Raw genomic sequence first — 23,233 nt, 5'->3', positions numbered from 1 at the left:
ACCGGCTCTGATGTAGAGGCTTTCGTGTTGAAAAATGAAGAGAGCTTTTGTCTGATGTGACACCATATTGACGACAGCCCCACAAAGTAAAGACGCTGTTGAAAACAAAAGGAAATACAGTGAACATTTAAGTCACTTTGCCTTCATTACAAACCAATAGCTGATAGCATCCAATACTCGGGCTCGGCTGTCTCTCATCCACAATGGAGTGCCTCAGTTGAACTGGGTAAACATCTGCAAACTTTCACTTAAAATTTGACTTCAAACTGTTACTCTTTTATCACTATTAATTCCTACTGAGGCCAATCAGGAATCAAATTGTGATAAAAGGTACGTAAAGTACTAACATTTGAATGCACACAGCTAAAGATGCATTATGTATTAGGGCCAAAGTTAGAGAATATTGCTACAGTATTCGGAAAAAGCTGCAGATTTTATCACCAGAGTAATGCATCAAATGGTTTCAAAGACAAACAACATGCACATATGAGCTCTTTCCAGTAATAGTTAGTCTAATATTTACAAAGTGACGGCCAAAAGAGAATATTAATTCAGAACTTAAGAGAAAAATACCAAGTTGTTTATTTATTGAGAAGCCCTCGCACAGTAAGACCACCAACATGTGCCTCAGGGTCCAACTTGTACCAACATTAGATAGCAACATAAAGAATTAAAAGAGGAAACCTAACCTTGTTTAGAGTCATCTTCCAGAGGAGACATTACCCCAATTTCAGATATAAATTAGCTATCCTTTGATTAGAAGAAGCTTCACATGCTCACTAAAATAATTTCATTAACCCAGCTCCCAGAGCCTCGGGGAGCTGAGTGAGTGACTTCTGCATTTTGGAGGACTTTGGAAGAATACTTAATAAGGTAGATTAACTCTTTGATGTTCCGCTCTGGACCTTGAATAAAGACATATTTCATTGAAATATGACCTACTCTCATTCTAAATCAATCGGGAAATTGTCTTCATTAAGCTTGTGATTTCTGTGTGATTTTCAAAACATCTATAGGAAATTGATTTGACTAAAATTCAGACGACAATGCAGGGCCGCATTGTGGATTAAAAGTGAACAATTCTTAAAAGGTTGCTCCATCATGGATTCCCTCAACACAAGTTGTTTTATGACCTTCTCCACAATATTAGCAAAGACACATACACCTTCCTTCATAAATCTCTCCTTCCTTTCTCTTAGTGCTTCATGCTGGGTTGGGTTACCTCCTTCTCTGAAATTAGTTCTGATTACAACAGATAAAGGAGAAAAAATAAATAATAGTGTCCTGTGAGAAAAGAGGGCTAAGAACAGCGAAACAGTGTGTGGATCATCCTCACTTAGCTACTATCAGGCTGCCTGTATTTTGTTTATTGGGGAGTTGACATGACACATGGGAATCAGAGAGTCACACGCATTATGTATAATGCATGTCATATCCCTTGAACCAGCAGCACTGTACACTGTGCCTCGCAAAAGACAAGAAATTGGGCTCAGTACAGTGTTAAGAACATTGTTTTTTTACTGTCAAGTGATCTGCGGGAATAAACAGAAGTGAAAGCCTGTGGGAGCATATGCTATTATCACAGATCTACATTTCATCGGGATGACAGGGTGGCACCGAGCCAGCTGCTTTGGAGTATTGGATCAGTGCTTTATATTTAGGTAAATGCATACAAATCCATATGCTAAAGATAAAACAAGCTTAAGAACTTTATAGTCAACATAATGTGGTATATACTACTTTAAACATGGGCAGTGTAAACTATTGTGACACAGAAGATTCGGGCATGCAGCAACAACAGATGGTTTCTATTTCTGTCTTTGGCTCCCTGACAAGTGTGAACATGTCTGTACGACATTGACGAGATGAGATACGATGAGAAATGACTAGATAGGATACGATTTTATTCACTCCCAGGGGGGGAATTCAAGTGTCAGGGGTCAAAAATACAGACTCTATACAAAGAAGAATTCTAACCAACCAGCGCCACAACTTTTTACATTTCCGTTTTGTTCGGATTAACATGTTAGTGAGCTTTACAGGTGCTGGTAGATGAACTTGTTTCCTCATGCTTCCAGTCTTTAAGATACGCTAAGCTAAAGTGTTGGCTGCATATTCATATTAAAATGTACAGATACGAGAGTGATGTAGATCTTCTCATCTAAAATGTCAAACTATTCATTTAAAACAACAACTACGACGGTATCAGCAGTAGCATTATAACATTAATGACAATAACAGGTAGAGCCATATTTATTATGAAGTTTCAGTATCATTGTACGACAGCTGTAGAAAACAGCCTGATGTTGGAGCAGTAAGAGATGTGAGCAGTGAATGTGACAGGACTGACTGAGTGGGAGTGGCTTAGGAGTGGCGGGGGGGTCACAGCTGGCTACGGCTGTGGTCACAGTTGCTGTGATGGCAGTGGTCACAAGTGAACGCCTGAAGCGTAGCATCTTGCTCTTTGCTAGGATGAGCTGGTGGCTGAATGTCGTGTCCATCTGCTACAGCTCATCATCAAGAGAGTGGGAGGGGTTATTCAGGACGGCGTTCATCATGTCCATCATCATCCTCCTCCTCCTCCTCTGCTACTGCCTCCAGACTGTGCAGTTCCAGCTCGACCACAGAGCAGTTCCAGCCTTCATGCCGCCTCCCCAACACACTATAGCCAAGAACAGCACAGTGACCATAGATGACCCTCAGCAGCCTGTTGCACTTACTGAAGGATCTCAGTTTCCTCAGGTGGTTGTGACGTTATAAATGCGGCAGGGGGCTTCCTGCTGGGTGTCAACCTTTGACTCTTTTAGTTTGTTGATAAGAGCTTCTGGTAGCTGTTAATGACAACTCAAGAAAAACAACTTACTGCATCATGGCCAGACTATTTTTGAAAATGTGGACAGTACAGTATATATTGTTGTGTGGGAGTTTTAAGACAAATTCAGCTTTATACAGCCTGCTCAGGGCTTGAAGAAAATAACCATTACATACACGATTCATGTTTAGAATATCCAAGAAATGCACACCGTATTCAGTAATATAGTCGTAGTCTAGTTTCAGTCAATCAAACCTCATGTACAGCTTAATAGTTAGCTACCCTTCTGATTATTATACATAAATATTCTTTAATAAGAATATCGGATAAATTAAAGTGCCATGTTGTTGGATAAGCATGTTTTAACAAATCAACTTTAAAGGAGCAATATATGACATTCAGAGCATTAATAAAGCAGCAAATAACTGCATGTGAGCGTCTCCCCACTGGCTAGCTTACGGCCGTCGCTAGCATAGCACCCACCGTCTAGTTTCCCTTCAGGAAAACCCTGTGAGCTTTGTCTGCACGTTTGCCAGGGTTCTGTACTGCTAGCGCCGTTAGCTATGAGCTATCAGATCAGGCATTGCCATGTTGGGAGCCGTTGAGAACTGTGTATTATGCAACTTTAAATGATCATTTATTTCAGTATGTAACTTCCCGAGCCTTGAAACTTGCTTAGAATGTATAATCCATCAAACTTGTACTATTCAAGTGTTACTGCTGGGTGGTAATACAATTGCAAGCTGGAATCATTGTGAAAGCTATCCTTGTGGCACAAGGATGTCCACAGTTCTGTCTTTGACAGAACAAAGTACACAAGGTCAGAGTCAAATCAATCCAATAATTAGCATACAAGTATGATCTAATTAACTCACACATTTTTGCCCACCTGATTTGATTCTTACTGGCACAACAACAACAACAACAACGTTAGATATAAAAGCACAATGACTGATGTTTCCTATTAATGTTGTTTTCTCTATGTCATTTGCATTTTTTTGTCATTTGTCATTCGAGCAATGGGCTGAAACATGCACTCCAAGTGCAGTGGGGGATGAAAAATGTTTCCACTTCACAGATCTGATTCGTTTACCTTACTGACGAGAATTTCATCCCTTACTTTGGAAGCACATCTTCCCAAACTTATTCACTGGGGAAATGAAAGGCGATATTTTACTGTTCAAATTAATTATCAAACTTGATTAAACAACGGCTGGGACAAAGAACCATTTGCAGGGATCTGAAATAATTCCCTTTAACAAACCATTTAGTGAGGGTGCCATCAAAAAATTAACTTCAAATACAACTTGGAACAAAACAAGATCAGTGGGTCGCTGAGCGAGTTTATCTCCACGATTGAAACCAGTGGTGTTCCTTTGGACCATGAAATTGTCATTTGTTCTGCAAGCGTTACATCAAATGAGAGTTCAGGGCCATGCCAGGACTGTTCGTTGCTGCTGAGCTTATTTTAACTTGTTATCTCACAGAATCTCCATGGATAATTATATTTGGCTCAGATAGACAGGTACAGCACGCAGGCGAACATGGGCTAATCCAGAGTTGTAGCTCCATAGAACGCAAGTGGAAAACGATAGCGCCCATCCACAGAGCTGGACATAAAACACTGAGCGGGTTCATCATGCAGTATGAATCCTCACATGTGATCGCGGGTTAGTGCAAGTGCATCCAAGCATGTTTGAATAGTTCAGCATGTTTTCATTTCAGTGCGTATCGTGCGTGTTCGTGCCAGTGAAAGCTTTTTTCGTGTGAGTGCATGTCGACATGTTTCTGTGCACGTGGACAGTATTAAGCAACAATAATGTAACCAGTATGATAGATTACATTCTGTGACTTGCTTAAAACCATTAGAGAGGGAGAAAAGACGACCAGGCAGAGGGGATTACTCTGGGCTGGAATGTGGAAGCGGCAGAACACACAGGGGGGGTGGGGGGGTGGGGGGGGGGGGGGGGGGCGGACGAGGGTGACTTTGACAGTGTAGCACCGACAACAGCACTAGCAGGAGATCAGGTTAAAGAGGGTGGCAGAGCGCCAACTGATTGTTCTAGAAAGAGGAAAGAACAGAGACAGAAAGGGGAGAGAGAGAGGGATATAGGAAGATTAAGACAGAAAGGGAGTGATAAAAGTACAAAGACAGCAGAGATTCCATCTAGCAAACAACAAACCAAGGGCCTTTGCCACCAACAACTTCCTGGCCTTTGATGTATACTGCATTTAGGTAGCACTGATGAGCAGGAGAGTGGCGGTGTTTGTGGTGAGAAAGCCAGAAAGAGACGGAGAAGAGGAAGCCATTATGAAAAGCATCAGACCCAGGGGCCTATGGAACAGCCACTTTGATGACGCTACTGTGTGCTCCACGTGGGGGTGGTGGTGGTGGCGGAGGTGGCGTTGCAATGAAAGGAAGGGGGGCAGGGTGTTGTGATGACACAGGCTGCAGGAAGTATATGTAGCCAGGCTGGAGAAGCCAACCCAAAAGTAACAGAAAACAACCAAGGAAAGCAAATCAAACAAATAAAGGACATACAACGAAGCTGTACACCCAGCAGGCATTCCAGCCAGCCAATTGAAATAGATCAAGATGGAGGAGAGAATTTCAGCTCAGGTTAGTCAGAGGCAGCGGACCTCTTTGCTGATTTGGTGTACAGCATGGTGGCATATACTGACCTGGGCTTGAGACAGCACTAGTGGTGGTGGGCTCAATAATTGCTACAGGGGAGGAGAGGGGGTAAGGGGGAGGGGGAGGGAAAGAGGACATTCATGTATTATTAACAGAATGGAGACGTAAAATAAAAATGCATGCAAGGACAAAAGGACAGGGAATGGAGAAAAATCCTCTCCATGCATTAAGGACCGGTGTCTCTATGGCAAGATGCAACCTCCACATGCTCATAAACAATACCCGTTATCCGCCCAGTTGTCTCGGATTTGCATGGGTCAAAAATGAGGGGAACCTCGGGGTCTGGGGCGATGCACTACGGCTACACTGGGGGCCTGTGGGGTCGGGTGGGGGGACCGTAGAGAGAGCAGGCCCTGCAACTATGTGTTGGGCAGAGAGCATGATCTGGCCAATTGCTATATATTCCCCTTAAAAAGGATGGTACCCCATTAATGTAGACGAGATCCATAGCTTATCGCCATACGCCATATACAACTGCCGTGACGTCCTCGATCCTACTCAATGGCTCCTTTCATCAGCAACCAAACAGAGGAAAGTGTGGACAATTGTACAGCATTCAACAGAGTAGTTTTGTGGGCTGCCAATTTTTTTAATTCCCGGTCAAGGGAGTAAAAACACAAAATTGCGGTTCCTGTTGACGGCAGCGTGGCTATTTAAAGATGGCGGGTTTGTGCAGAATGGAGCTAGCGATGATTCTCTCTGACCAATCAGCGGTGTGTAGTATTGGCTCGGCTTGCTTGGAACCTCAACCGAGGGTGGTACCACAAAAAGTACCAGGTACAATCCACAACCTTTGCCGATGGAAAACCAAAAAAGAACGGTTCCGTAACATGCAGTGGAAATGCGGCAATGGTCTGTCTGCCTTTGATCCCTCTGTGGACGGAACTCAAGAGTACCAATCTGATTAGCTTATGAACTCATTTCAGGCTGAGCCACTGGTGGCATTTGGGAGACGGAATAATGTCACATCGACAAATGTTCAGTCCAGTGTGTTAAACTACTAGAGCAGAGCGTGTCCAAGGGAGGACGGCAGCAAACAAATCTTCTTTACTTTTGAAGTCAATGAGTAAAATGTCACACCAAGTAGATCCTATGCTGAGTCATACTTGTGGTTAAGATGCTTTTGCAAAAGGAGCCACACATGTGAGAGATGCAAAGAGGTGAAGGAAAGCAATATGGATGATTTTTCTGACACATTTTGTAGCCCAAAAACAATTATAACACATTTAGGTGTTGATGATGTTATTGTTACCAAGGACTCAAAAATGAGCCAGTGGGTACATTTCTGACATCCAGAGCTCAAAGCTAAAGCCACACTCTGCTCTGCAGCATCAATTATTGAATGGTTTACAGATATCACTGCAATGTGAACATGACAGCCCATTTCAGCTGAAGTTTAAGACAAAAAATAAATAAATAGCACGGCTTCCTGTTTGGTAAACAAGCACTTAATCGAGATAAGCTGTGACCAGATTTCTGCAGTGACTAAATCGGGGAGCAGAATCTTGGATGTGTGGCAAAGGAAAGCTGTTCATCAGAGCTCAACTCAAAGTGATGCACTGGTTAGACTCGCAGGCTTGTTATTTATTTTTTGGCCTCACAAAAAGTAAAAAACACCTTCTTCCAGAAGGCTGCGTGGTAGAGGCGGAGCCTGTCTGTCACAAGGGAAACCATGGCAGCCATGATTGCACCTCACACATATTCACGCACAAAATACGACAATATACAGAATACCACTTTATGTTGTTGCAGTGAGCTGCTGTATCCAGGCCATGCAATAGTGCAGAGGCCTATGTGACTCTCCATTTTAATCCATTTACATGGAAACTCAATGTGGCCATTTCAATTGTGGGGCAATGCTCTCAATCTGTGGTCTCTGTGTCACAGTCCAGAGGCACTCTAACTACTGCGTAATGACTGTGTTGGCGTTTAAAAAGCTACTGTTGTGCCAACAACAATAAAACATTTGCTTTCATTTGATTTCATCATTCTTTTTGATGTGGAAATTGTGTAGGAATCAGTACTCGCACATTTCTTCCACAAATGTTCCCACTTTAAGTGCTTCTGGGGGAGCCCATATGTGAAGGCAGCTTCTTTTTAGTTGCTTCTTCAAACAGGCAGGCGGGTGCTATCTGATTAATACTTGAGCATGAATTCACCAGTGAATCATTTCATGAGCTCTCAGACACTCGTCCGTTACTGTGGAACATATCTTTTGACACGCAATCTCTCCCTCATAGCTCCACACTGACTTGGGCTCTTTCTCCCATTCAGCACAGCGATGCATCATTTCACGCACTCTATATGGCGGCCGACCTTGCACATCCTGCTCACTTGCGAGATAAAACACATTAGTTTTCACAGCTATTTCATTTCATGGAATTCTTCTTCTCTTTGTTCTCTCCAGACGGGATAATGCTAGAGATTTACAGGACATGATTTGTAGGAATCCGTGTTCATGTGGGGCCCCGCTAAGTTTAACTCATCACAAGCGTAATGAGGAGTTAATACTAAAGCTGCAATATCACGACTCAATCAGCTGTAGTAAAGTACTAAAGTATGTGGGGGTAGTTATTTAACATTGGGCATGGTAGCGAGCGAACAAAAGCAGCAAAAAGGAAAGATATCTTTCCTTTTGTGGAATGAATTACATGCTGAGTCAATAACATTGATCCTAATCCTAGCAACCCCCAACAGACAGAATATGGTTATTTTTATGCTATAGTGTAGCAAGAATCTTATTTAGCATGCCTTAAAAGAATAGGTAGTAATATAATGTTCCAAAGAAACTACCAATTCTTCTTACTGCTCCATTTGAGTGCATTATCAAGTCGTTCTTCATAAAACTCTTTAGCTATTCAATTGTTTTTTTTATTTTCCTCACTGGTCCCTCCATGATGTTGGAACAGTCGGTGTTAAAGCCTGTGTTAGTTTGTGAGCCAGCAGATTACTAATTCATCCTGTGTCTTTTTAAATGCTGTCCAGAGAATGCATCATCCGCTGAGCATCCACTGGGCTCCGTCATTCAGGGATGAGCGTTCCTAGCAGTGCGACTGGCCTCCTACAGGAGTTGTTGAGGGAGGTGGAGTATAAAGTCCATTGCCCGCTGGGCTGCAGGATGAACACTCTGCTATAGCACCAAACATTTCCTCATCGCAGTGAGACGGAAAGAAATGTTAATGGATTTTATGATCGCTTATATATGGAAATTCAGGCATTCAAATGATAGAACAATTGTGCAACACTGTAAGGGTGCTTTTGGAGGAAAATAAAGGACACTTCAACCTCACCATGTTAAATTCACTCAGCGTATTCTGACACGTCATATGACTTTTAGGTGAACCCTTAAAAACTATGGCAAATAATGCCTTGTGTTCATCTTAACAATTTGAACACGGAAAAACAATCAGAAAAAGAGAAATATTGCCAGGATCCAGCTGGTTTAATGACCAATGCAGACAAATGAATAGAAAAGCTAGTTATTTTCCACAAAGAGTAAAACACCTTGCTGAGACGTGCCTTCCAATGGCTTCAGTATTACTTCCCTGCATTTGAAGCTGCAATCACACACACACACACACACACACACACACACACACACACATTTTAGGTTTCACCTTTAGCTCCCATTTCCCTGCATCTCTGTTCCATGACTCAGGTGCAATCACACAGTGTGGGAACAAACAACATCATCAACAACAATGTCAGATGAGGAGACATGTCGAAATGACACCTACACACGCGGTGATTGATAAGCGTGACAAACGAACACGACGTTCATTAACCAACTAGCCAGCAGTGTCTCTCTTGCCTGAGGGAGGCTGAGCAGAGAGAGAGAGAGAGAGAGAGAGAGAGAGAGAGAGAGAGAGAGAGAGAGAGAGAGAGAGAGAGAGTCTTTTTCTCCCCCATCAGTCTCTTCCGATTACTGCTCAGGGAGGGGAGGAGAGGGAGAGGAAAGAGGAGGAAATGAAGGCAGAGGTATAGGCAGAGAAAATCACCTCCAGGGCTAAGCCGAGGTGGGCTGGGGGATAAGAGCTTGACCAATTAAGCTGGAGGACTCTTCAGAAAATTGGAGAGAACAGCCTCAGTCTTTTCATCGAACTTCGTTTCCATCTAGCACATGAAATGGGAAGTTGAAATAGGGATTGCCAGCTTGGTGATTGATAAACCTCAGCTGAAATCATAAAGTGTGTGTGTGTGAGTGGGTGGTGTATAGTGTATGTCTTTACGCACAAGGAGAAAAACACAACCTCGTGCTTTGGAAAACACCAAATGTTATTGCTTTACTTTGTATGAAAGACTGGAAACATCCATACAAACCATTACTACTGATAATACATGTATTCTTACTATCAGTCATAAAACCGTGTACAAATTCAGCAAGACACATCTTTGTTTGGGTTAGGAAAATAATGCACAAGATGGCTAAAAATGATAAGAACATTTTTTTATTGTGTTGTGGATGATATATATCGAATCTTTGAGAATTCTGGAGATGCCTTCAGAACAGCGGAAAGTGTTGTTAGATAGCCTTGAATGCAATGGTAATATATTGTATATGAGAAACAAACTGGGGCTCAGCGGTACTATTGCTTGTGGGACAATTAAACTTAATCATATAACAAATGAACAAAACCATTTTGTAGATAATAACAGACATGCTGAATGCAACATCTGGCCACAAAAACTAACGATTGGGCTATCTCTGGCTATTTGATGACAATATGCAATGTGCCTGTGAAATAAAGTCTACAGTTAAATCAACAAACAAACAAACAAACACATAACCTGGTGTAGCTGATGACTGATCTCACTCCTCCTTTTGTATGAAACAGACATCTTTCTTAGCGTGAGAACAAATGCACCGATCCAGTTGTTACTGCTTTGTCTCAGTACAACTGCTAAGTCAAAAAAAAACAACAACCAGTGAAGTTATTGAGAGAAAACCTGTATCCTGTGAATAAATCTAACAGCAGGGACTAGACCTGTGGAAGCTGTGGGTCAGTTGGTATCTATTAAATACAAATATTCCATCTGCAATTACATGTAGAAGCACAGATAGCCACCAAAGATGCCGTCCTTTAGGCTTATTATCCAATTCAATTCATCCCACCTTTGTAGCTTATCAACTGTTTAGAAGTACAGACAATTGTGACAAGTGCTTTTCTACTTTATCGTTTGTCTTTTCGTTGATGACACGGGGTTTTGTGTTATTCAAAAAGCGACCAGGTATAGAAAGAGTACTCCGACAGGTAGTGACAAAGAGGTTACGTGCCTTCTTTATGCTCCAAAGAACTCAGTTTGTGTTTTACCACAGCTTTAAACACACAGCTTAAAGTGGTACTTAGCTGAAAGAGATCACAATCCCTGACTAATGGTTTAACAGCACAGGAACCCACACGGTCTAACGCAACTGGCACAACCGAATCCAAACCTGTCCAACGGCACACAGGGAAGAAACGGCCATCTAACTCATTTAAAAAAAAAAAAAAATGCAAGAAATTTGTCAAAACCAACCATGTCAACATGTGCACAAAGCCAGGATGCTATTCATCCTGGCTTTATTTTAAACAGAAACCAAACAGCTGTCTTCCAGTGGCTGCTTTGGTTGGTAGACATGTGCGTTTACTTTCCCTGGGAGAAGGCTCTCCAGAGTCACAGGTCACCTCATGAGCGATGATGGAATGCTTTTTCCTGGACTGATTTAAAGGGACTCTGTTAAGTTACCACAAACAGGATTTACACCGCTTATAATAAGAACCTACAGTTTCCGAATCTTGACAAGAGACTAATGAAACAGAGCCCTGAATGCTTCGTATTTTGATTTATATTTCATCTTTTTACCCAGTGGCTGTATTTCAAGAAGGCTTTTTGAGTGGGGGTGCCCCTCATTTGACCTCATCGTCTTATGCACAGTCACGAAACCTGGCAGCGTAAGGGAACCATCCAAAGAAACTACTGTACCACCCACATTGTGTTTCCACTTAATATGCACCTCGATGTATGACTATCAAATATGCATGCTCCTTTCACCCTCCCCGTCTTGCTCATCAATAGCTATCGACTGGTTCTAAAATAGCAATCCAAAGTCACCCGTGGTGAAATCTAACCTCTGGGTTTTTTGTTATTTGCATCGACGTACCGGCGAGAGTGCGCCGCGACGATTGCTTGCCATTTCTCATTAAGGGCGACAGCAGTATTGGCCTCTCTTCCATAAGCGGAGATCATGAGAGAGAAAGGGAGGCAGAAGAGACACAGTGTGTGTGTGTGTGTGTGTGTGTGTGTGAAAGAGGATGCGAGAGAGGAAGAAAGAGAGACAAGGGGGAGAAAGAGGACAAAAGAATGAGAGGGTATGAGAGTGAGATAAGAGAATCAGAGCGACAAAGCCACGATAGAAACACAGACAAAGAGATAAAGAAAGGGAATGGAAGAGAGAGAAGTTGGGGGAGGCAGCACAGGAAGCTGCCTCCTCTGACTATTCGGAGGGTTTTCTTTGCCGCTCTGCCTTTGAGGCCTCGCTAGTGTCACATTAAGATCATCCATTTGAGGATCTGAGACGAGCCTTTGATGTTTTCGTGCATACACAAACAGGAGAGCGGAGTGCTCCTTTGAGAGTTGCCAACTCTACAGGAATATCTTTTTGTATTCCGAGTCTCTGGCCTGCTCGGGACAATGTTGTCATCACTGGGTGCAGCGCAAACTGGTGAATAATTGAATTCACCTGTTCATATTTCATCACTGAATACATTAAATGGATGTTGGGTTTTTTTCACAAACACTCGTTCTCAAACGTTGGGGAAAATGTTTCCCCGCCCCATGCTGTCGTTGCTTTTTTGCTGGATGGCAGGTAGCAGGGGGACAAAATAACTGGAATGCCGAACGGTGTAGGCCTTGAAGAAGTTTGTGATTGTCTGTAGACGGATATTGTAACATTCTTCGAGAAGGAAAAGCGTCTTGTTCTCTCAACAATGAAAGTGGCTGAAATCCACTTCCCGTGGAGATTCAAAGAAGAGTCCATGCAGTGAGTGGAGCGGCTGTGGACTACAGACTCTGAATGTTTTTAAAAGTCCGTTGATTGACCGGATGACAGACCGTAGCTGTTAAGCACTACAATGGGAATAAGCCTATAACTGTATGCTTTAATGAGCAAGAATTCAAGAACTTCAATCGGCCATTAAACTCACCAGTTAGTCCTCTGATAGACTCGTCCCTGCCGGGGTACACCGGTCAGTGGACCTTAAGACTATGATAAGATGAATGCAGATATCATATGACACAAGTCTAAAACTAAAGTGTTTCAGGCCGGTGGAAACATGTACGGTAGTTTGAGGGCTTTTAAAACTAAAATCCATCTGAAAAGATTGAAAGATGGTTTCATGACTTGTCCCAGTGTTCATGGGTTAGACAGGATCTCCTCATAAAAAGGCATGTGGCTTTGTATGGTGGCTTTCTTATTGGGCTTTTGCTGAATGATTGATCCCATAATTACTAGCTTTGTTAATCTCATAATGTACAATTTTTGGGTTGTGTCACAGAGGTTTTGATCCAGTTTTGACTTTCATAATTGTCTCCATAATGGCTAGTTCCCATTGTACTGCAGTTGTTATGACTGCCTCCTCTACTGTTGGCCTCGGTAGAAGGCAGGGATGTCACGATATGTGATGTTTGATGTTTGTCTACTGAACAATCATATATAACTGTTAAATGGGAATAGGCTGTACAGACCGTAGGCTACTCAGCTGAGAGAGAGAGAGAGAGACAGAGCGAGAGAACAACAGCCCGACCCACAAGATTCTGAAACTCCGACCAAGTTTAAACTATTTAGTCTGAGCTTAGTACATTAGATAGAAACGTTGGTTCTTTAACCTTGATTTGGCCATAAATGTTTGGATGATAATCTCAAAGATGTTGGGACATATTTGAAGTGTTGGACCCCTTTGCAGTAACTTTACGACAATTGGATATCCATCGTCTACGACAACTGGTCATTTCATAGATCTCCAAAATGTCACCAATTACTGTTTGCCGATTTCAGGTGCTTTTTGAAGTATATAGGCCTATGGCTAGAATGTCAGTTCCCTTTGACTTTTTTTTTTTTACAGTTCACACACAAACATGTCTCTCGAGATGCGTTTTCACAGGGCAACAATGCAGGAATCAGGACACAATCGATAGCGTAGCTTCTACAATTCAGAAACCATGACATTTACATTGCCGCAGTTATGGCAAAATCAGTTCTAACCGACATACCTAGCGGAGAGTTGGCACCCCACGTGCCTCCTCGAAATACATATGAAATCCACTAGCCCTCACCAGGAGGGTATGATATGGAAAACTGTCTCCTCAAGATTTCACCCCCTCTGTGCAGTCACCCTGACCAATTAAAGGAAGTTGCCTGTGCAATGACACGGATATTATCCCTAACTGGCTGCCCTCCAGTGAACACTACCACTTGTGTTTGTTGGAATGCACCACCAAGCTGCCCTGGGATTGAACCTGGATTACTTCCACGATGTGTCGGTGTTTTATGGAAACTTTTGCTGTCTTAGTTTCGGTTTGCGTTGAGCAAATAATCCGTTTTTTTCAGTTCCTGAATTTATGTGAAATGCTTTCCCAACCATGTTAAACAATTCTTCAGTCCATCATTGATTCGTTAGCAGTTTGGCCTCTGAATAGTTGGCCTCTTTAGCTCTCTGTTAGATGCCTCACGGTGTCTTGAAAACTGTGTAAAGGCTGACACTCAGACCTCTTTAAAGTCTGAGTCATACTGCTACTTGGCATTCAACTTAGCACGGCTGACCTGCGTAGCTGCCTTTGTAATTGTGATGCTGTTACCTCAAAGCTAAATTTATATTTTCAGGCGGTGTTTTAGTCCAGTACACATGCAAATGTAGACTTTGAAAACAACAACAACAACACACCCACACGCACACACATACAGACGTTGCTACTGTAATAGACAATCGACATTCACAAAAGTGATGACTAGGAAATAAGACACCACTTCTACTGGTGATGTGAGGGCACCCAGTTGCAGCACTGGGTTTAACTTTAGCTTGTATCCTATATCAAGAATGCTGCAGCAAAACTGAAAACACGTCTGAGGGCACGAACCCACACTGACATCCACAACACTCTTTCAGCCCTCTCACTCTCCACCACTCCAGTTAGCCACAAGCAGATAGAACGACAACTTACGGATGAGAGGCACACTGGCATTAACCGTCCCTAGCTTGTTGGAGGCGACACACGTGTAGTTCCCGTAACGATCCTCTGTCATGTTGTTCACTGTGAGGACTGATCTGGAGCTGAGGCTCTTGATGTCGATGCCTTGACCCTTGATAATCCTGAAAACAGAACACAATCACAAAATAAAGATTCTGTTTCTCGCCCACACAAGGTTCCAAGAACAGTACAAATGTTTGTCGTCTTTAAGTTGTTCTTCAGATTGTACAGTACTCTTCATCACTCTCTTCAACAGATCTATTTATCCCTCGGTCTGTCACATCTGCCTGGGAGAGACACTCTGAAGGACTGAGAGGGAAGAGAAATGACCCAGAGATGAACCAGCTCGGTGCCACTTGACACGTTGTTCATTGTTGTGTTGCAGGTGCGTCCTATAGTGCCTGGCATGTGTGCTGTGAAATTGACAAATGTTTAATTGTTTACTTTGGTGGTCGTGTAGCGTACATTTTCGGGAAAGATGACAAAACAGTGACAAAATCTTAACTAATAAACTTCTTTCAGCAACTATTGAGAGCAAGAGACTCTAAAAGAAAAGACTTTAAATTGAAAGACAATTTGAAACTGGCAAAGATGCCTTAATGAGCCCCGCTGCTACGAAAAGGGGTGACAAGGTGACTCGGCATCCTGCTGAGAGAGATGGAGACGAGGACGAACGGTTCCAGTTGAACCTCAACGAAGAAGACGACCGGGTTCTGAAGATATCAGAGAAAGACGAACTAACTGCCACAGAGTAAGAGATGGAAGTAAAGCAATTCAAGAAACAACTTTCAAGACGCAGAGATGGCCACTGCATACAGCTTAGCCTCCCATCTGCCCATCAGGTGAAAACAATACGATTTCCAGATGGAGACGAGTTTGATGTTTCTAGGAAATACATTTAAGTCAGGTAATAAAATAATCTTAGCTAGAAACATCTTAGACTTAATATCTAGATCAAATTTCAATTAAAACGAATATAAAGTTGCTTCACAATCTTCTCTGGTGCATAAATCCGTTGAACTAAATTTGATGTAAAACGTCAATCGACGGACTTAATCGATAGACATCGATCAATGATATGAGTCACTGATTCTATCAGGCCACGTGCTAGCCTCTTTATTTGGTTAGGGTTCCTCGTTATTCATTGTACTGTTCATCACATTCTTTATTCATGCCATTCTTTTTGTTTTTTTGATAGTTTTTTCATTTATTTTCGGTTTAGTAGTTTAGTTATGTAGTTAGTCCAACACATTTTTCATTTATAAAAAGCTTTGTGTGTATATGAAACGATAGGTCCCTGTACACATGAGAAGAACTCGCTAGCAACGCTGAGATTAAGATTAAATAGATGTTTTCCTTATTTTTCCACAATTTGGTGGCATCCTAAATGTATTCTTATGTTAAATTCTGTCAGTTAAACTAATGGTGTCTTATCGCGGTAGCTGAGTACCATCATTCTTTTTATACTAATAACATTATGATTAATAATTAAGTTATTAATAATTGAATTATTTATTAAAGCTGCTACCAGCAAATAACGCTACAGTCATGATCTTCAACAGCCTGTAACGTTTAAAATTCACTCTCTAACGCCATATGTTGTGCATCGTGATTATCGCAGATATTAAAGCCGAGTTTGTTTTCATCAGTGTGGTTTGTGTTATAACATCTTCACATTTGGGATGGTAAACCATAAAATCCTCCAGAGGGAAGACATGTTTCTACCTTGGCCTTGCTGTGGCCCCCCCATGATCCTGAGCTTGGCTTCAAACACTATGTGTGACCTTATGTTCAGCAAATATCTCAAAATCTGTTGTTCCCTCTCCCACTGCGATCTCCTCAAATGTTTCCCATTTCAATGATAAATTCAGCGAGAGTCTCGCCTCTTTGCTCGTTCAACATCAAACTAGTCAATGCTCCCTTCCATCACAGTGAAAGAACCCCCCCCTCACACCCTTGCAGATGTACACATAAACATTCACCCACCTCCATTGAGGAATGAAAGCAGTGACACATCAAGAGAAAGATTTGGTTGTCAAAACTGTCACACTACTTCCGTTAGAGAAAAGCTGGCAGCAGCACTGCACTGATAGTATAGCTGCATCGACACAGAGCCGAAAATAAGAAGTGGTCTTCATTACCCACACACAGTGTTAATGTTGTGCAGACGCGACATATGTTCTGTGCCTTAGTATTTCTGCTAATGTCCTTTTAATAAGAAGGGGTGAATGAAGAAATCACCATTTAGCCATGTAAGAAGTCACAAAAAGAACAAGTCCTTGAATTAAGTAAAGACTAGAATCATGCCAACTTGCCTCCTTAGCAATTGAATAAATTTAATCCACCCCATAATTACAATTAGCGCAGTGTGAGCTGGATGATTGAAATTGTGCTCACCAGGAGTGGGTAAATGATGAGTAATGGGGGTAATTTGGTTTCTAAATTCAAGAACTGACACTTGAATCTAGACTGATTGATGTATGTGTCGCGAATGATTTAAGCCAGTTGCCAGCAAACATTTTATTAGGATGCAAGGTGAGGACAAGGCACAAATGACTCTTGCGGGAACATTTACGTGGGACCTCCCCAGAAGACCAACGCAGGCCAAACACATGCATTGTCTCTGGCTTAATTAAAGCAAACACATGGAAACCACATCTTTCCTATCACACATTCACGGTTACTTGTCCATAAACAAGTATGACCTGCTAATTGTTGTGTCAGCATGGAAGATTTTAGTTCATAGTCCAACTATAAACACAGTCCATCCTTACAAGCCCTGTGAACCTCGAGAAAAACAGTAATCATAAATAACAAATAGCATTTGTTTACTGTAGATATGCAGCTGAGCAATTCAGATTCTGTCACCCTCAAACTAAATATGTTTTCAAGGATTTTTGCAAACTTCACGCCACTTATTAGATCCAGTGTGGCAAGACGTAGCCACTTTATATTTATATGGGCTAAAACACTTCATTTCCCCTATGAAACCAACTGTATCCATTCCATTCATATTCATAATGGTGGCTAGCCCATAACTAGAGGCAGCTGTATCACAGCTGCTGGATACGATCTCTCGTCATTGTAATCGATGTGCTGATGTTTACCCGACGTGTGACCGAAGCTCCTCGCTTGCGGCTACTTTGACCTATTCCCTTATCTTGTGTGTGAGTCTATTGTAGCTGGAGCAGCTATGAAACAATTGACCTAATAATACAATTTGACAATGCATTTAATTTGATCTTTTCTCTTTGTTGTTTGTCACTCCTCTGAGGTTTGTGAAGCAGGAGAAGGAATTCTGCATTTTTGCCGCCACACAAATATCTGTTACCGAATGAATGAATTGAAAACGTGTTTTCAATGTGTTGTAAAAAACAAAACAAAATGTCAGTGAACAACAAAAAAATGAAAAGTTGCGATGACGTTGTGCAACCGACACTTTACCGGGACAGATCATACAATCACACTGGGCTCACCTTTTTTCCCCCTTGTACCACTCGAATGTTGGAGAAGGTACAGCAGCTGCCTCGCACCTCAGCAGAGCTGTGCGTCCCAGACCAACTCCATGGCTCTTCATCTCATGGATAGCCGGGGCAACTTGAGAAAACAGAGAGAGACGTTGGAGGGTCAGTCAAAAGGAACAAATGTGTTATTAACCACCACAAGGCAATCTGAAAAGATAGGTTTAAGTCGTAATAAGACATGAATCACAGGTGAAGGAGGGTTCTTGAACTTGAGGATGACATCCTCCGACATCTTGGTCATTGCACACATTACAGAGTGTAAACTCAACACTCAAGAGTTTACAGAGGCGGAGTCGGGGAGGGAGGAAGGCATCCATCCAAAAGAAATGAATTGCACTGCATGGTGATAAATGGCTTAATGGAAGTTCAAAGACTCAATGGCACACGCAGGTTCTGTGAATGCAAAATGAGGCTTCTTTCATGTGCTGAAATGTGGTGTGAATCTCTTTGTCAGTGTCATGAAGGCAGCTTTACATATGGACGGTTTCTAAGGCAGCCCAGTCCTTTGTACTTCAAATATTTACCCTGCTTCTAGTAACATTTTCCAAAGAAATTAAATTGATGAATTGAAGTTGTATAGACTTACAACAATGGCATTTTGTTAAATACATAATGTGGCTGGACAAACAAAAATCCAGCACTCTCACCGTTCCCATAGTCAAATAATACAGAAGCACGGAATAAAAATGTTTCACTTGTTATAATTGTAAACTTGTCCATCGTCAGAGCCATGCTGAACTCATAAACTGTGGACAAATAAAATAGACATCTTTTAAAGATTGAGGACCAGCTGTGCATGCTGTAAGTACTGTTGTCTGATCCTCACAGCAGTGAATGCATACAGGGATTTATGTCCACTGTTATGACTGGTTTCATGACTGGTTTCCTGTTTCTCCATTACAGTAATCAACAGAGGCAAGGAAAACGGAGAAACAGGGCTCAATCTGACATTGTGTATTGTGTTGACTTGGCTGTACTCCCCACAGCCTGTCAAATAATGAAACCGACACACAATACAAGCAAAATAATGCTGTGCCATTCATTCTGTTTAAAAGCCTACGAGACATGGGAAAAAGTTCATTCTCTTAGTCTTAGGATCAGTCCTGCAGCTAGCAGTGAACAGCCGTGTATGAGAGTTAAAGCCTGTCAGTGCTGCAGCCTGTATCCAGTGGGGGAGCTTGGCCAAACGCCTGCAAACCTTTACCTCCAATTGCATTTGGAGATGTTCCTAACGGACGACCTCAGAGTGGACAGATTTAGCTTCGGACAACACAACCCCTTGGTACTAACTGGCATCCGACTCCCCAAACGGCAAACAATGGCAAGTTGATCCAATGAATAGGTTATTCCTACATAATAAGCTAGTTCATATATATATATTTCAGATGTATGTACTTGGCCACATGCTTTATTACAGCATACATATTCATTTTATTTTTAGATAAGACATAAGCCAACCACTGCATTGAAGTGGTGGGATGAAACAGATCTGTGCAAGGTGACACGGAAACATGTGAACATTTGTGTGCGGCGTATGATCATGTAGGAGAGGCGCACTGAGGTGACAGTGTGCTCTGTGATGATGGATGCACTTCTTCTGCATCCTAATGAGCATATTCATATGACTAGTGTATGTTGATTTTCTGTCCTTTCCTTACAGTTATTTCCTCTCTTCTTTGGCTGGGCTGAATAATCCAAAGGGCTTTTGACAGTGAATCAGGAGATGGGTTATGCCTGTTCATATATCACTGTATGAAACGCTGGATTCCATGCTGGTGGGCATTAGTAGACCTTGACTGGATGTATGTGCTGTCTGTCTGTGTGTGTGTGTGTGTGTGTGTGTGAGTGTGTGTGTATTCCTGTATCTATGAAATACCCATACTCAAGGTACCAATTCTTTTCTGACTCAATATCACAAATAACGTTTGCTTCAGACATTGCATTATTAAAGGGATACCCTCCAAAATGAAATATATATATATATATATATATATATATATGTTTTCCTCTTATCAGCTATTTATTTGTCTAGATTGTTTTGGTGTGAGTTGCCTAGTTTTGAGATATCAACTGCCTTCTTTCGAATGTTATGGGACTATATGGCACTCGGGTTATGGAACATTCAACAGCCTTGTATCTTTCCAGAAATCACGACCTGGTTACTCAAGTTTATAAATAGTCCTACGGGTAAGAGGAAAAATATGTGTTTTTATTGTAACCACACCAATTAGACGTTACAGCTCCTATCAGCATAAATAAAGGAACATGATGAAGTAACATCACAGTGTTCAGCATTCGACAATGTGCCCCGGAGAAGAGCTGTACTACACTTAAAGAACAGGAAGGGGACGAGGAGAGAACATTGTAACAGTGCTACAGCACAGAAATATAAGCCAATAACAAGTATGACAAAATCAATGCAGTCTGCCGACCGACAGAGGCTTCGAGGATCCTTGTAATCCACTATTGGTGTCATTGTGCGTGGCCATTGATTATCTGATGCCTCTGAAAGCCCCAGGGTGACCTGGCTGTCACGCTGTACAGTCGCTAGGACAGTGGACATGGTGACCCAGGCAGGTGTGTCAATACTTGAAACCTCACTCATAGAGCCACTGTCTTTTTGTGTTAACACTGAGAACACAAAACCACTGCCAAACTGTCTGAGCTTTCTTCATTAGACTTAGATGATTTAACTTAACTTGGATTATTGTCCTCTATTAGAAGCAAAATTACATTAAACGAACAAAGCTATATATATATTATTAATATCAACATACAGTGTGAGCACTAAAGTAAAATAAACCCTGATTTCTCGACAGAAATGGCCCGCTGTGCAGACATGTGGATCATCTATCATCATCTTTCTTATCAAGGGCACCTCTCATAAAACCTCAACAAACTATGGCTTTATGCTGCAATTGTGCAGAATTCATATGTAGTTTGGGCGCAAGTAATTGCCCTTCTCACTACTCAAGTCGGTAAACTATTGCAACATGTTGGAGAGAAAAATACCCCCCATCATTTTGTGGGTGATCCAAAATAGTCTGCTTTTATATGCATATCAATAATATCAAGTCTTTCCAATTTAGATCCTGGCAATGGGATCTGTTTAGACAGATCACATCCATAAAATGCAGTCCAATCCAATAATTCCCAATTCCAACATGCTGGCATGTTCTATATCATCATATATTGCGCAATACACCATCAGGATTTAGAGAGTAATGTAAAAATAATGCACTAAAAATCATGAATGCCCAATAATCCAGGTAATTTAGTGTCTGGAGCATGCTGTGGTGGTGCTGTAAATCATGCCTCGAGTCGTGGTGATTCCACCAGATGGGAGTAAGGGGTCCGGTCCAGGAATAGCACAGGCATGGCAGAAAAATGGGTGCTGTGAGGCCCCGCCGGGTGACAAATGGCCAGTTGTGGGCCGATCATAAACCGACTTCCATTACATCTGTGTTATGCGGAGCTTGTCATCGAAACAAAGACAATGTCTCCAATTGTACTTCTCTGCAATGTGTATGAATGCAAGCATGTTAATGATAAATACAATGGTTAACCTTCATGCCATCTAATATGAATGGACAGGGTTTGTTCAGAGAGCAGTGCACCTTAATGTACAAGGCTTCACCGAGTCGCTTGCCTTAAGCAATCCTCGTGTGACTATTAATGATTAATTGGTGTGCTTCAGCACCGAATATGATTTATTTAGCTACAAACTATTGTTTGCCAAGAGAACCAAGAGAACGCAAGCTTTTTAATTAAAAGATCAATTAATAACCCTACCTCTTCAGCCAGATTTGAAAATGAGTTTTCATTGCAATTAAGAGATGGACTCATCAGTGCATGACTTATCAGCTTACACACAGAGACACTGTTCCCCACTGCCATCTGTGGGCTTCATTGTCCTGTTTTTTGTCGATGAGGAACGGTTCTGCTGCCAAGATTTATTAATTAATTAAGATTTCTATTCAGAACAGCTAGGGAACATTGTGTTCCTTCTTTTTATACAATGCAAGGCATATAAATAACCGACTTAGTGTGCAGGACTGCGTGGGTCGACAGCACCGGGGATTCAATCTATTGTCTTTGTCAAACACTAAATGGTTCAAGGTACAGAAATGCCCACCTACATTGCTACATTTACATATTAGATGTTGAGGTTGCTCTAATGAGGACCACACCACAACCAGAACAGAAATATCGATAACACAGGAGAGTTTACTAAGTCACCTCTAGCTGTGCAAACACACAACACATTCACGCTACAGTACGTTTGATGCAAGCCTACAAAGTTTAAGGCATTTGTCTTTTGTCAACTTCAAGGAGTTATATTGATCGTTCACAAAAGACGATGGCGGACCACGCTAGAAGAGGAAGTTGCTGTCTGTTTTGAAACTACTAGCTAGAACATTTATTCTGCAGAAGATCAAGATTACGCTCACTTATTCATGCCCCGCATGCAGCAAGGAATCCAAATAGCAATCAAGACGAGAGCTTTGGAGAGATGTAGAGAGATGGATTTACATCCAAACAGCTCTAGGGTACTGGCTTTAACTCTACTTAGGACTGGATCAGAATCCAATTCGAGGAAGCCTTCTCTTTTGAGTTGTAAGCCACCTTATTTCAATGGGTAGTGCAAACTGTCGACAAAGGCGCAACTGATTCTCTGTGCCTGGTGTTCAAATACTCCCAATAACATTTATGCTACCTTTGATCCACCAGTGCGATCAATCTCTGCACTGAGGCAGGTCTGGACACACACACACACACACACACTCACACTCACACAGTATGCGCGACATGATAATGTAAATGTTGTGTAGAGCTATGCAATTGTTATATTGTACAACGATTCTTACCGTTATAAGAAATGCTAATACTGTGCAAACATGTTCACACACCGCTAATAGATGTTGACTTTCTTGTGTATGACTTGACATTGTAATACTGGGAGGGTCATGAGGATTT

At 41.9% G+C, this 23,233-nt stretch overlaps 1 protein-coding gene across 1 annotated transcript in view; it reads right to left on the bottom strand.

The window, feature by feature from the left end:
- Window positions 1–23,233, bottom strand: part of negr1 (neuronal growth regulator 1) — a gene marked incomplete at both ends in the record, with an annotated part of 124,476 nt that overhangs the window by 19,275 nt on the left and 81,968 nt on the right. The window contains 3 exons of the mRNA XM_079158108.1: window positions 5,495–5,536; window positions 14,706–14,854; window positions 18,209–18,329. Of these exons, the coding sequence (XP_079014234.1) occupies window positions 5,495–5,536; window positions 14,706–14,854; window positions 18,209–18,329 (312 nt within the window). The remainder of the gene's footprint in view (window positions 1–5,494; window positions 5,537–14,705; window positions 14,855–18,208; window positions 18,330–23,233) is intronic.

The sequence above is a fragment of the Pholis gunnellus genome (genome assembly GCF_910591455.1).
Source record: "Pholis gunnellus genome assembly, chromosome: 4".
Classification (NCBI taxonomy): domain Eukaryota; kingdom Metazoa; phylum Chordata; class Actinopteri; order Perciformes; family Pholidae; genus Pholis; species Pholis gunnellus.
Note: the sequence above shows the minus strand (reverse complement) of the source record. Positions and strands in the feature narration are given on the sequence as shown.